Source organism: Vidua macroura, chromosome 3 (genome assembly GCF_024509145.1).
Source record: "Vidua macroura isolate BioBank_ID:100142 chromosome 3, ASM2450914v1, whole genome shotgun sequence".
NCBI lineage: Eukaryota > Metazoa > Chordata > Aves > Passeriformes > Viduidae > Vidua > Vidua macroura.
In genome coordinates, this window is record NC_071573.1 from 9,821,317 (window position 1) to 9,836,656 (window position 15,340).

General features: G+C 40.9%; 1 protein-coding gene across 1 annotated transcript; it reads left to right on the plus strand.

The window, feature by feature from the left end:
• The first annotated feature begins 922 nt into the window (after nucleotides 1-922).
• MPC1 (mitochondrial pyruvate carrier 1) lies at nucleotides 923-11,714 on the plus strand. The gene is made up of 5 exons (XM_053974400.1): nucleotides 923-1,090; nucleotides 5,857-5,860; nucleotides 8,119-8,215; nucleotides 9,835-9,967; nucleotides 10,714-11,714. The coding sequence occupies exons 1-5, from the start codon at nucleotides 1,020-1,022 to the stop codon at nucleotides 10,730-10,732; spliced, it is 324 nt and encodes a 107-aa protein (XP_053830375.1). The 5' UTR covers nucleotides 923-1,019; the 3' UTR covers nucleotides 10,733-11,714.
• The last annotated feature ends 3,626 nt before the right edge of the window (nucleotides 11,715-15,340 follow it).

Here is a 15,340-nt window from a genome sequence, read left to right on the forward strand (position 1 = left end):
CAATGCAGCCACGGCATCCAGGGCTTCTTGCAGTGTAGCTGTGCCCCAGGCTGCACTCTCAGCCCAGCTCTGGAACTTAAAAACTGAGGCTGCAAGTCTTTGGAAAGCACGGGAGATAAACATCCATTTTCACTATCTCTAGTGCACTGAGCAAAGATATAAGAATTTGTTTGCATGGCCCAAATTTTCTAGAGATAGTATTAGCAAGGTTAGAGTTTATCTTCCCCTCTACGTAAGTAACCTCTGCTCAGGTATGAAATAGAAAGTGCTGGTGAGAGATGAGATCTTAGACCATTCCAACTAAAATTACTGAAGTACTTGTCACAGAACCACAGGATAGCTGGGGTTGGAAGGGACCTCTGGAGATCATTTAGTCCAGCCCCCCTGCCAAAGCAGTGTCACCCGGAGCAGGTGACACAGGGACACGTCCAGGTGGGTTTGGAATGTTTCCACACAGGACAACCCCACGCGGTCCCAGCTCAGTCCCTCCCGGAGCTCTGTCACCGTCGCTGTGTCACCCGGCCCCGCCCGTCCCCATTCCCCCCTCACGCCGCACTCGCGCCACCGGGGGCGGGGCCACACGCCCCGCGAGGGGCGGCGCGCGCCAATGAGGAGCCACCTGCCGCGGCCCCGCAGCCAATCGCGGCCCGCGGAGCCGCCGCGCGACGCAAGCCCGCGTGCTGCGGAGGAATGCCGGCGGCTCGGCCCACGGCGACCGCTCCTCGCCGCGCTTTGCGACGCTCTCCCCCCACTCCTCCCGCCGCGTTGCTTTACGGCCCCTGCCTTTCCCCCTGCCCGTGACCGTCTCCCCAAGCCGGGCGCGCGCGGGGGGCGGGGCCGCCGCGGCCAATGGGCGGCGAGAGCGCCGCGGCGACGGGGCGGGGCGGGGCGGGGAGGGGGCTCGCGCTGCCGTAAAGCGGGCGGCGGGCGGCGCGTGGGGCAGTTGTCAGCGGCGGCGGCGCGGCGCGAGGCGGCCGGGCCAGGCGGGCGATCCCTCACCCCACTGCCGCCGAGACGCCATGGCGGCGGCGCTGGGCCGCAAGGCCGCGGACTATGTGCGCAGCAAGGAATTCAGGGACTACCTGATGAGGTGAGCGCGGCGTGGGCGGTGTCATCGCCGAGCCTACCGCCCTGCCTGGGGTGGCAGGGAGCAGCGTTCGGTCCCCGGACCCGTCAGCTCCCCGCAACCTCGGGGCGCCCGGGACGGGGTCGGACGGTTGGCAGCGATTGACCCCTGGCGAGGTCGCCCTCACCGGCGGCTTGCCGGCTGGAGAAGGCAGCGAGGAGCCGGCCCGGAGGTGTCGTGGTCCCGTCGTTCCCCTTGTCTCGCCCGTCGTCACCTCGGCCCCCGGGGGCGGTCGGGACTGTCACTGTCCCGCCCCGGCCCGAGCAAACCGGCCTTGACCTTGAAGTGACGCGGCGCGCTTTGAAGCTGTAGCTGCGCCCCTCCGTGACCTTCCCGTCCCGGCTGTGACAGCCGCCAGTGCCGCCCCGCCGCGGGCAGGGCTGGCTGAGGCACGGCGTGGCAGCGGGCTCGGGAGCCCGGGACCGGGACAGCCTGACTGCTGCCTGCCACAGGGGCAGAAAGAGCTTCGCTCTGCCTTGGGCAGAAGCGAGCTTGATCATGGCTGTAGTCTGATGATCGGTTGTTTGGATATCTGAGTACCCGTAAGTAGGTGTCTCTTTCCAGGGGCTTGTTAGAGCCCCGCTGTCCTGGGAACGTGGCTTAAGTCACCTCCCAGACAGCTCAGTGCTTGTGTCAAGCTTTGTCTTGCGTACTGTGGTAAGGGATATGGTACTCTGGACTGAAACTATACGACTGCATTAAAGAACAGTTTTGGCTGACTTAAATCTTGCTGAACCACTGTGCAGGAACAGTCTCGGGTAGGCAGGCTGAAGTTTCTCTAGCTGACAGGCTGTTTGACAAACTAAACAAATAAAAAATATCTCTTCTAATAAAGGTGGTTGAGCAACCTTTCACTATAGCTATTGCTTGCTGTTTTACCTACATCTATTGCAACTGGTGTTTGATGTTGAGCAAGCATGTAGGAGGACATCTGTTAGCTGAGAAACGTCATCTTGGTTAGAGTAGCAGGACATGGTGTAAGGCTGCGTGGACAAGGGATTATAATGTAAAGCCTTAAACTTCAGGAGGCTAGACTTAGATTAGATATTAGGAGGATGTGTTTTACCGTGGGGATGGTGAGGCACTGGAAACTTTGCTCAATTTGTTTGATATTCACAAAATCAAAATCCACAAAAATTGTGAGGCAAAAATATGAGAAGGAAGAGAACAACCTTGAAGCAAAACAGAAGTCCAGAGCAGGCTTCTGTGGTTCCTTTTTAAGGTCTTGAGGATGCCATGTAAGTGTCATATATGCATATGAGTGTTAACATTTAGTTAATTGTAACAGCATTCATGTGAAGCAGGTAAATAGCCATTAAACCATTAATCTGCTTCATAATTAGAAAAACAAACATCCAGATGAGATAACAGCTGCTTCATAATGTCATCACAGTTACTGGAAATATCTCTATCCTCACCCTAGACTGAGAGGGTTTTTCTAAAAAAAAAATTCAGCTGTATTTAATGTAGTTTTCAAACAAGCTGCATATGTGACTGTATTTCAGTAAAAAGAGCATTCCACAGGTTTCTACCATTGTGGATGGAATGTGTTTTGCATTGCTATATACCAAGATACCTGCTTAATTTTTAAAATTAAGGTTAATATTTAAATAGCTGTCAGTAAAAGACTTGTCTGTCTTCTGCATAAGAAGAAATGGAGAGCTATCTCTTTGCATGTCTTCCTGAAGGTGATTTTTTTTCTCCAGACTACAGGACTCTACCCTAAAGAAAAGTCCTTTCTTTGCTCATGGAGTAAAAGTGTCCTTAAAGCTCTGAGACTGTGGTGTCTGTTCTAAAAATCAGCATCTAATCACTGCAGAAAATCAAGGCTTTATAAACATGAAAGTTGTTTGTCAGAATTAATGACTTATTATGGCTTGGGGCAATCAAAAACTTGAAGACATCTATTGGAATAAGTAGCTTTGGTTTCAGCTTCTTTGCTCAGGTGGATATATCTGGCATTAGAATTGCATTATGTCATGGGTTAGCATTTGGATCTTGCACAAAGAAACAGGAGAAATTGCTTTTAAAACTGTCATTAAAATTAATTGTTCTGCCAGTTTCACATCTGGCTTTTCTCAAGTGGTGATTAATAGGGATCTGAATAGCTGTAAATCATATGAATACAAATTTACCCTGTGTCCTAATGCTTCAAAATGAGCATAGAAAGAACAAAAGCTGTTGACAGACTTTTCCTGCTTCCTGTAAAATGCAGCAGTAATGTAATTTAAAACTAGCTGATTATCATATTAAAGACTGGTATCTCTATGTATTGTGAACCTGAAGTTGCATTTTTTTTTCTCCAGATTATAAAAATGACAGCTGTCACTATAGTCATATTATCTAAACCACCAATAGTAGGCAACTGCATCCTCTTATTTCCTAGCCTATTGATTTAAAACATCTTCTGAAAAACATCTAATAAAACAGTTTCCCTCCTCTTCTAAGAGTGAAGACATCATTCTAGACAAGCTGTCATTTTCTTGTGGTAGAAGCCTAAATTGCTTTCATCACATAATGAATTGCAAGGAACACAAAAATCTCCTGATAACAGCAAAATAAGCACGGACATTGCAGTGTGCTGGGGCACTTCTGAAATATCTCTTCCTGATGACTCAGCACTAATGCAAATGTAGGGACTCTGTTAATATAGGGGGCTTTAAAATAGAGATAGTTCATTCCCTGGAAAGCCTGAGCACTTAGACTGATGTGAGCAGTCTAGGAACTTTCTTTTAATTTAAGTAAACTTCAGAGGCGTTAGCATTGGTCATAGGACTAAAATTAGCTCATCTTCAGTTCTCCTCACTAAATCTTTAAACATGAGGACGTAAGAACTTTTTATTTTAAAGTTCTGTGATGTGGGCTAGAAACTGAGGGACACAGCACCTGCTTGTCTTGCAGAACTGAACTGAACAATCTTGAGAACTGAACAATCGGCCCTTTTGCAGAACGGTAGTGCCCTTTCCACTTAGGGGATGGCAGTATGGGGAAAACACATAGTGTCAGTTCACCTATATTTGCAGAATGGTCTCTGGCCTACTAATACTTTTATTACTATATTCCCAGAATGAGGGAAATAGATGCAGAAATTCTAGAAAACTAAGTGTTTCCCACTGTGGTCTTTTTGGAATGAACCTGGTACTGATACAAAGTCTTGTCACCCGTGGGTTCCTCTTGTCTTGTCTAGACATTAATACAGAAAACTGACACTTGGAAACTGAGTAAATCCAACTGTTGTTCACAGATCTGAAAACATTAGTACGATGTTTTCTTTGTCAAGGGACTGAATTTAGTTCTTGAGGTTCTTGGAAACTAATAATTTGGAATGGAGTCACTTCAGAAATAGATGCGTGCACACAGTGCAGTATCCTCACTATTGGATGTGGTGCATGCATTGCAACTCTCTTGGCTGCAGAGCTTTGGGGCTGGATGCCTGTTTCCTGGGACAGTGTATGTGCCCTTGGTTTGCCCTCTTCTATAAGTGTTCCACTCCCATGTGATTGTTAGGACAACCTTGTAAGACCTTAGCCAGAGCTGCCTACTCTGTTAAAGTTGTATCAGTTTGGTTCTATTTTTAGCTTTCACTTCTCTGGAAGCAACTTACACTTTAAAAATTAAGGCTGACTTCTGTTGGCACAAGAATGTGGTGCCAGAAGACACATCTGAACTTGTTTAGTTTGGGTTTTATGAAGAAATTTAAGTTTACATTTGTCTTGTGAACTTAGTCAACTGTTGCTGCAGCTCAGTTAAAGAGAAAACAAGTGGTTAAGACTAGTCAAGGGCATCCAAATGAAGCTAACTTGAGCTAACTTGTAGTGAAGACTCACTGAAACACACATCCTATCTGATTTCCTAAGTACACCTGACTGTTCCCTTACCATAGCTATTTATAAAATGGTGATCTAAAAACATGGAAATCAGTGTGAGGGAAGTGATAGTTACAAAGTGTTCTCCAACTCAGGCTTTCTATTAGCCTACCTATTTCTCATAAGAAATGCCTTCTTGTAAGTCATAATTCAGAACTAAGTCTTATCAGTATCTTTATAAAGAGGTGCTTAAAAGTTAGCAAGCTTTTGTTACAAAAGCTTCATAACAAACAATCTTAAATGTATGATGTAGTCTATCTTTTGTGCATAGATCATTAAGTTATTACACAAACTGGTACCTAGGTTAACACCGAAACGAAGGCAATACATGACTAAAGTGTGATTGCTTATATCACTGAGAATGTGTTATAGCTCATGTTTGGTACAGCCACAAGAAGGAAGAAATGCAGTGACAGGAAGATATCTGGCAATCTTTGGTTTGACCTATTTACTGAGGTATACAGAGAATTCCAAGTGACTTCAAAGCTTTCACTGAAGAATTCTAGCTGTTTAGCTTTGTTATGACAAAACTTGATGTCTTCTGGCATCCTTTAAAGTAGTTGGGGTGGGATCTTGGGTGCTCTGAAGGGTTGAATGTCTCCTACTGACCATATGGGATTTTACGTAGCTGGGAAGATGAGCAGCAAACACTTGTCACAGTGATAGCTCTTGTGGGAAATGGGATTTTTTTTAACACAAATACATTATTCAAAGTTAATGCCGTGACAGCTTTCTGACTTCTACTTATTTTCTATTTGTGGAATGCTTTTGTTGAGGTAGATTATGAAAGAAACTAACGTGTTTTTTTTTCTTCTTTCTTTCATGTGCTTTTTGAACGGAAAACAATGATGGTGCACTTAACAGTACGGTAAGAAAAGGGAGGGGATTTCTGGTTTCACATTCTTCCTAACTTCACTAACTTGCTGTCTTTTTCCCTTAGTATTGCTTTGACTTTGTCTGCACCTGAAAGGCATACTACAAACCCCCAGAAGAAATGCACAAGGAATATTTAATTGCAAGTCTGAGGTTAAGATGACCAAGTGTTAGCTCTTTCAGAGTGTCTTAAAGGGGCTTTTATTTTTCTATGCTCTTTTGCTAAGGAGATCAGAGCGGTGTGAAACCCTTCTATGCAACAGCAATAATGTTACATAACCAAACTACCTGGCTTATCTCTAATGGCCTTCATGCCAGACAATAAATGTACAAAATAACTCACCTTACACTCTTCTTCTGTCCTGGACCCTTTCAGTTTGCCCCTGAAACTGGAAGTGCGAATTTTATGCCTGTTATGGAAGATTTGCTCTTCTACCTAGACAAAAGACAAACTTTATAGGTTTATTTTAATTTTTGTGAGACTTCAAAGGGCTGCCTGCCTGGAGGCACTTAAAGCCTGATAGCCATCTCAAGGTTCCAAATAAAACTCCTTGTCAGCAGAGAAAAGCTACTGTTGCAGTACTTTTGTTTACTGATGATTCTTCAGTTTGCACAGCCTGGATTAGAGTGGTCCATAATCTGTGGTGTTTTATTTGGTTAAGTACTAATGGCAATTAGTTAAGTAAAAATACCAAGTTGATTTCATTTACTTTTCACAACAGAAGTTGTCACTCAGATTCTTAAAAGCCGTAAATATTTCAGAGATTCAAGAAAAAAAGAAAAAAGCTTATTTTTCATCGACTACAGTTGTTCAAATGAGACCCCTGAAATGGCTATAAAACCATCACCAAGTACAAGTAGCGTCTCTCCACTTGAATTTGCTTTGGTGTGGTGGTACAGAGTAAATACCATGTACTCATGCAACTCTCCGCAGTTATGCCATGTTAGCTCTGATGCGCTTGAGGTGCTTTAACCACTACAGATGTCAATTTTCCTACCACTAGGAATATAGCAAACAAATGCTTTTATTCTGTTATTAAGAATACTGTTATAAATCTGAATTTGCAGAAATACTATGTTTTGCATATTGCACTGAAGTTGAGCTATCAAAACTGTGTGTAACTTAAACTCACTTTTTTTCTATTTAAGTTTCTTCTATTGCAACCGCAGGAAGCAAGTTCACTTTTAGTCTGACTGTACTGTCACAAGCAAGACTGGCAAGAGTATCTTAGAATTAAAATTGCAAGAAATTTAAATACCCCCTGAGAATTCCAAATCATTAAACATTCCATTTACAGAAAGTGTTAAAAGAATAGATATAGCTGGTATCTGCAAAGCTTTTTCTTGGGAGGTGCATCTCTTTTGTTGTATCTGGCCAAGTTACTTCTGAGAATGAGTTTCTACTTAGAAGAAGATGAGGCAAATACTGTGGGCATCTTCTGTGGAAAGAATTCTGGTGGGGCCTTGTTGCTCATAACAGTAGCAGAAATTGAACTTAAGACACAATTTTTCTCAGTTTAGAGTCTTTTAGATAATACTCATCAAAATAAACTTGTCATTTTTTTTCTGATTTGATCCTTTACACTTGTCTCTATTCTATCTGTGTACACATCTGTTGCTATCTGCTCTCCTCTGATATTTGTTGAATCACTGAGTTTAAGTTATCACCAAATGGTTTCAGCAATTGCAGGTGAAGCTCAAGGTAACAGTTTGCTTTGCTTGCTGGCCCCTGTTCTTTCAAAGAGAGGGTGTAAGCACTCCCAAGAAGATGCTTGCTGAGCTTTTCTTCATCCTCAGCATAAAATGAAAACCCCTTCTGTTCCTCACTTCATCAAGTCCTTATGTTTTCATTATAGTTTTGAGGAGTCTTAATTGAAAGAGGGAAATGCTAATTCTCTGTGCAGAAGTGAGCTATAAATCTGAAGTATCTGACAATGCCAGTCAAGTGGTTGATGACTGTTGAGCTATAATTACACTAAATTCTATTTCAATGGCTCTAGATATTTCCTCTCTGATCAGGAATAAGATCCAGAGTACGTTCCTTTACCTTTCCTTCTGAAGAGTAGATCCCACTAAAAGAAAGGCTTCATTTCTCTCTTACATTAAAACATAAATTAAAATAGTCTCTGTCTTTTCTTGGAATTTTACCAATAACCCTGTCTTCTAATTTTCTGTGGCTAAGAAAAAACTGTAAGAATACTGCAGGAGATTTTTGTTTCTGTTTAACTTTATTTTTGTTTTCCCTCTTCACAGCACTTTTGGGGGCCAGTTGCTAACTGGGGTCTTCCTGTTGCTGCTTTTAATGACATGAAGAAATCACCAGAAATTATTAGTGGCAGAATGACATTTGGTAAGACCTGAGACAAACTTCTTGTTAGGAAACTGACTCTAGAACACAGGTTCTGTCATTTAAGCAGTGCTATGTTATTAGTTGTCTGCAAACTTGTGATCAAAGCAGATGTAGATATCAAATATCTTATTACATAACTTTAGAGGTCATTTAAATTGAGGTACTGAAAAACTGCAGGGCTCTTTTTTGGAAAGCTTTCTACTAATCTGGGAGGGGAGAGTCAGGCAGCTCTTGACCCTTAGCAGTTTTCAAGACCAGACTGTCTCCTGAAGTATAACTCCTATTATCTTAAGTTATTGCACACACTTGTTCAAAATGTATCTCTTTATTCAGTTTTATTATTTGTATAAAGAACAATGATCCTTTGTGGTTAGTGTGAGATTTAAATATTTATCAGCACTGACAAAGTGAAGAAATGGTAATGATTGGTCAGCAGGGTGCAAGAAGCAGCAAAGAAGGCTTTAACTCCTTGCAAAGCAGTTGTCTATGAGAGACTATTGTGACTCTTAATGAGAAATTTTATTTAAATGCATAAGCAGTATTTTTCCACCTCTCTTTGGAACATGTACAGTTTTTGCCTAGATGTCTGTCTCTATGTTTAAATTCTTTTCTAGGATTAGAAATCTTGCAGTTTTACTTTATTAGCTTAACTTTGGCATTATATCTCTTCCTAAATTCACTAAATAACTTAATTCTGAGTAATTCTTCTTCCCACAAGCAAAATACTTTTGGCTTATGAAATTTTATAGTCCCATTATCATTAGGCTCTGCTTAGAGTAATTCAGTCCCTTAATCAGCTTCCTTGAGACAAAAGACTAGTTTAAGTAGTCTCCAGTACAGCAAAACTGTTTGGCAAATAGTGTTTTGGTGGCAGCTACCCAGCTCAGCAATGTTGAGACACCTTTTAAAATTTTTGCAGGTATATATAGTTTGGTGCGTGTATGGAACCTGGGGGATGAAAAAAGTATATTGTACTTTTAAAAAGGCTGTTTTTCTTGAACAATTAGTTTACCAATTTTATCTTTAAGCCTGTCAGAACTTTACAAAACTAGAGAATTCTTGGGTTGTAATTTCCTGTATTTAATTATGATAGGAGAGTAGATCAAAATAGTTTCTCATCTTTCTGGAAAGCAGATAACAAAGCTTCCTGTTTCTGAATGTTCATGATTCACTGGACATTGAAAGCTCCTAATCTTAAAATGTTCCCAGAAAGAACTGTATTTAAGTGATTAGTGTCTTTAAAAATAATTTGTCTTAGAAATTGTCAGAATAATAGCGTAGGACAGACTATGTCTCATTGAGATAAACTCTTATTTTCTGGCTGAGATAATTTAGATAACAAACTAAAGACTTCAGTTGCGTCACAGGATAGTGTATGAGTAAAATCAATTTTTATGGAAAGCTGCAGCTATGTAGATTTTATTGTGTAGTAGAAATGAGCACTATTTTGTGTTTTCTTTCATTGGATCCTCAAAGTGGACATGTTTGTAGGGCTGTTGGAAAACTCATAAGCAGCAACAAATCTTCTGCCTGTCATTACATTTTACTAGTAGGAAAATTGTGACTCGACAAAATGCAGATATTTGCAGTCTCTTAACAAGATCTATCATCTTTTGCAGCACTGTGTTGTTACTCCTTGACTTTCATGAGATTTGCCTACAAAGTGCAGCCAAGAAACTGGCTTCTTTTTGCATGCCACTTCACTAATGAAGTTGCACAACTTATTCAAGGAGGACGACTGATCAAATACAGGCAAGTCACATTTTTAAACGGGGAAGTCATAAACTGATGGCTCCTGGAATACTGTGTTAGTGATTTTTAACTGTGGTGCAAAGCTCTTCATGGTTTCTGAACTTGTTTAACTTCACTACCTTTTGCAAACCTGTTAACAAGCTTATTGTCAGTAGGCAGAACTTTCTACTTTGCACCTCCTTTGAACCTTCTGAGGTCTGCGCATAGAAAAGGCAGGAAGCCCTTATAGTCATGAGGAAGTGTAGACAGGGCCTTCAGCAGCTGCTGGCTATTTTGGGGATGTTTTGTGCAGTCTGTTGGTTCATCTGCATGTGTCCATCTTGGTAACTAATTCCTGAGATGGAAACATCCATAAAACTGTGAAGGAGTTGTATATCTGAAAGAGAAATCACACAAAACCTATCAGAGCTGACTGTTCCATACATGAGGCGGAGCCAATTGAGTGTGCCTGGGGAACAAACTGTGATCAGTCTCACACCCTTGTTGTGTAGCAAGCAGTGCAGACACTGCCCCAAGCAATCCTGGTGATCAGGATTATGGGTTTTTTCTCTTCTGCCCCAAGAAATTACTGTGGAGCAATACAGGATGAAACCTCCTGAAATATAAATTTAAAAATGAGACGGCAAAACTGCAAGTGGGCTTGTCTCTGCGTAAGTTACTGACCGATGTCCTTCATTCTTAAAGTTTTTTTAATAGCAATTGTATTTCATTATTCACTCTTACAAAAGCTGTTTTTCTTTTGGCAGGCTGGAGAAAAAGAACTAAATATATTACTTGAAATAAGCCAGGGAATGTATTGATTGTGAATGACAACCAAGGAAGACATGTCATCTACAGTTGCTGTGACAATTACAGTGGGGATGAAACAGAAACACCCATTATGAATATGACCCTACCAAGAATTCTTCTAATTTTTTTTTTATCTTGCCTTTTTAAAAGTACTATTCAGCAATGTAAACCATTATATTTAAAGTCTTGCTGCCTTACTGATATTTAATAACTACCCTTCTAAAAATACATTAGCCACCCAAATAACAAGCAATATTTGAAAACCAACTTTATCTAACAGTCTACAAAGTAGCCCATGATAGTTTGACAAAACTCATTTTAAAATCAACATGAACAGAGGTCAGTAAACAGAACTGTAGGTGGTATCATTGTTTATGTATTAACATAATCTTAAAAGCCATTTAACTTGAGTGCATTCATTCCTATTCTATTTTTTTTTTTAACTTAAGCAGTGGCTTGCTGATCTACAAGAACAAATGTGTAGATAGGCAGCCTGGAAGTGAGCAGCCATCCCTCTTCCCTCGCTGCATGCCTTTTCTCAGTAAAGAGACTTCATTAACATCCATTTTTATGTCGCACACTATTTAAAGAAGGCTTGGAAAAACAAAAGCATAGCACTGAATGAAGGAAGGCAACAAAGCCTGATTCTGTTCTTTAAGGAGTTCTAAGTGAATTTTATTTTTTCCTACTGTTTGAGTTATTCTAGATGTAAGTAATTCTTACACAGGCAAAAACTAAACTTGTTTGGAGTCTTAAGATCTGAAAGACGTAAAGTGCCTTTCAGTAGTTTTTGACTTCATTGTGAGAGTGGTTTTCCTGCATGATCTGCCTGAAAGTTACATTGCTGTAAAGGTAAAATTGACAAAGAATGTGAGAACACGTGTTACAGAGTTTTTTTCAGTGCAGTGTTTTTGAACAATAAACATATTCCAAATGGCAATAAAACTCTTGAACACTTGGGAAAGTTTTGTTTTTCATACTGTGATAACAGACCCAAAAGTGTAATTTTATTATGGAGTGTTGCTTTATTATTGCAATAGCATGAAGCAAAAACAGGCTCAAAAAGTAAATGGTATGTACTGAATTTAAGTGTCCTGTGGATCCCAATACCTAAAACTTCTTCCCCCAGCAGGAAAAAATGTGTGTGGGTACTTAGATTGAGTAGTTGTAGTGTGATAGGCAGGGTTGAATTCAGAGCTTTCATTATGTAACTAAGTCAGTATTACATATTGTCTTCTAGCAATTAGAGCAAGTCTTAATTGACCATCTTCTATTTCTATTGTGATGGTAACATTTTTTTGATGGACATATATGAAAGAGGCAAATAGGGCATGTCTGCTGGATGGCTAAAGCTGGTACTGACTGCTGCTTCTTAGAAAAGTAACTGCATAAAGCTGCCCCTTCAGCACTGCTGTCTTGTCACAAAAGTAGTCACCCCCCCCCCCTTTCTCCCTATCTTCTGGAATAGAAACACTGTTAGAGTTCTGTACAAATGAGTAGTGAGACACAAGCAGGTAAGGACAGCTGATTATCTTGTCACCTTATAGTTTGTTATATTACTTCTGGAGAGAAAAATAAGCTACAACTGAATTTGAACTTTATAGGGGAAATGTGTTATGCTGCTCTTGCATGAAGCTTGCAGTACAGGCTCTACTGTGCCCTCACCTGCTTTGATCACTGTTCATTAGCTCCTGATTGTCTTTGCTCCTTTACCCAGAGAATGCCATTTGCAAGAGTTCCTTCTCTCATTTTCCTGCTAGTTGCACCATACTTTATTTCCTTTTACCTTTCTCCTTCTTTCTTCCCCTTATCCATTCACTGTGCTAAGGCTCACATTCTTTCATTCTTGGACTAGAGCAAGAGTGAATTACAGGTGGAAAGTGGGCTTTACATTGTTTTGATTCGATGTTAAACCAGGGATGCTTCCTGCAGCCCATACAGACTTAAAAAGGGGGAAGGGATAGCAACAAAGTCCCATTTTTCATGGGACTTGAAGGGACCTGGCCCTGTTTGGGAAGGGAAATCCAGTGTGGGCTGGATTTCCACTGCCTGTTAGTCTGCCTAGTGACAAAAATACTTTATATGGGCAGAGTGCCACCAAGTGGCTTGTGGCCTGCGTCAGTCAAACCATTAATTATCAAGCTGTTTACATAGCATTTCTTGGTTTAAAGGTGTTGGGTGTAAGGGGATCATTGGAATATTATTAAAAGGAATTCTTGCAATAAATAACTGTATTATTGGTCTGCACCCTACTCCTCTAGCACAGAACACTGAAACACACTGGCATTTGGCTGTTTTAGGATGGGGCTGCTTGGGATAATCCAAAGAGGGGAACAATAGCTGAGAGAGGACTGGAGATGGTGTATTCTGGAGTTTGAATACCTTAATGGTGCTAATGGCTTCTTTTTGTTCTTTTCTTATTCCCCTTAGGTAGTACTGGATGAAAGAATGGGGCTATGTGAGTTTCACTGATTAATTATAAGTTAGAGCTCAGTATTTGCTTTTGATTTATATTATAGGGCTTGTCTGTACTTGCTATTGTCCTGAAACACCTACTTGGTTTTCATTTCACAGCTTGCTTTAATAACAATGTTCATCTGTAGGACATGTCCTGTCACTAGAAACCTGTGCTGCTCTGCTCCCAGGCACTGCCCTGTGTGTTCTGCTTCTGTTCCACCACAGTAAGACAGGGAACTGCATGGCCTTTCCTCTCTTGCTGCAGTGGTTACTGCTATAGCAACAGCTGCTATCTTCTTTCATGTCTTCAGACAGAACAGAATTTCTCACCTTTCTGAGCAAGTCTTGCTACACTTCTGGTAAGGAATACAACACCCTTAGGAATTCAAGTGTACCAGCTAAGCTCTCAGTCGGTCTGTCTCTTCCCCCTTTCTCCCCAGTTTGAGCTGGAGATGTCTTGAGTCACTTTGGAAAGAGAAGACTTTCCATAACTGACCATGGCATAAAATTAGCTCTCTTCTGCTATTGCAAGATTGAGTGTCCTTGATCTGGAAGCTTGATGATTTATGATTCAAACGGAGTAATTTGGTAGCATGGTAATTACATGACAGAAAGCAATAACCATAACTATGTGGTCAGAAGAGAAGGAATTACTTTGCAAGGGTTCTTTAATGAGTGTAATAACACCTACTGATAGTGAATTTTGTTCAACCTCATACAACTGTCTCATGCTTTATAATAATTTTAGCCAATGCTGCTCTATATGGGTGGTGGAGTTCTTTTGGGGGGTTTTGGATTTGTTTTGGATTGGGTGGGTTTTTTCTGGGTTTTTTTTTTTTTTTTTTTTTTTTTTGTTTGTTTGTTTGTTTGTTTTTGGTTTTTTGGGGTTTTTTTGGTTTTGTTTTTTTTTTGTTTGTTTTGTTTTGTTTTGTTTTGTTTTGTTTTTTTGTTTTGTTTTTTTTTTGTAATTTTTTTGCTTTTGCTTTGGAGGATTTTTACTTCTAAGACTTCTATATAAAGTGAATGTTCCCTACTCTAAAACCAGGAGAAAAATCTCTTGGCCCCAGTGCTACCAATACAGCCTGCCAGCTCTCAGAGAAAACACATCCATAGTAAAATGTAGTTCTCCTTAGCATTGAGGGTTACCTTTTGTTCTCCATACAAAGCCACAATGGTGTCATCAGAGCAAGGACAGCACAGCAGAGAATTGGGTGGGGAAAATCTCAGTAAGTTTAGAGACTGAGGAGGCAGTAAAAAAAAAGGAGAGCTTTCTCCTTGGGACCAAGACAGGCTTTGACATGGAAATAAAGTGCTTAGAAAATACAGTCCCAGACTAGGACAGACCAGTCTTATAACTACTCCAGTGTTTTCTCTGAGTTCTTGCATGAATGTTCATACAAACTCTATTATGGTCAAACTAATATGTAGAGCATCAAACTACCAAATGCATTTACTTCAGCTATGTGTGTTTCCAGTGCACATGAATCTGTATTACACAGGTAGCGGTGCAGACACAAGTTATTTCTTTACCTGCCAGTTCTGAGAATGTGAAGGCACTCAAAAAGAGCAGGAATAAAAAGATGAGATAAAGACAAATACTAAAATATCCTATTAGAGTAATATGTTCGTATTATTTAGTCCAAAGCCTTTAATGCATACAATCTGTTTCTTCATGCTCCTGTGACAGACTTCAAAGTTAGAATATAGTAGAATATAAAACAGTAATACAGGAAATATTCACAAGCACAGTTAGCAGCTCTCTTAGGCTCTCTCAGCCTGTGTCTCACAGGGTGCATTGGTCCTATCTGCATTTGGGGAAGAACAGTGCTCACTGCCTGATGCAATACAACTGCAGTTCTGCTTCTGTAGAGCTGCAGTATTTCTACTGCCAACTTACACAGAGGCTAAAAGGTTTGTTCTGATTGAGCAAGACATTGTTGCAAGTAGAAAAGCAATCAGTCTGATGTTTAAAATTAGGCAATTTCTTTATTAAATTAATTGTGGAGAAGTCTGTCTCTGCCTACCCAATCCCTTTTTGCCTCTGCAGATCTAATACCTACCAGTGCATTGCATTTAGTCACTGTGGTAACCACTTAAAACTAACCAATGTCCATGGAATCAAATCAA

Bases quoted from the DNA above. Each gene is read 5' to 3' on its own strand.
- MPC1 (XM_053974400.1), top strand. From the start codon at position 1,020: ATGGCGGCGGCGCTGGGCCGCAAGGCCGCGGACTATGTGCGCAGCAAG. The intron at 8,216-9,834 runs GTAAGACCTGAG...CATCTTTTGCAG, and splicing joins TAGTGGCAGAATGACATTTG to CACTGTGTTGTTACTCCTTG.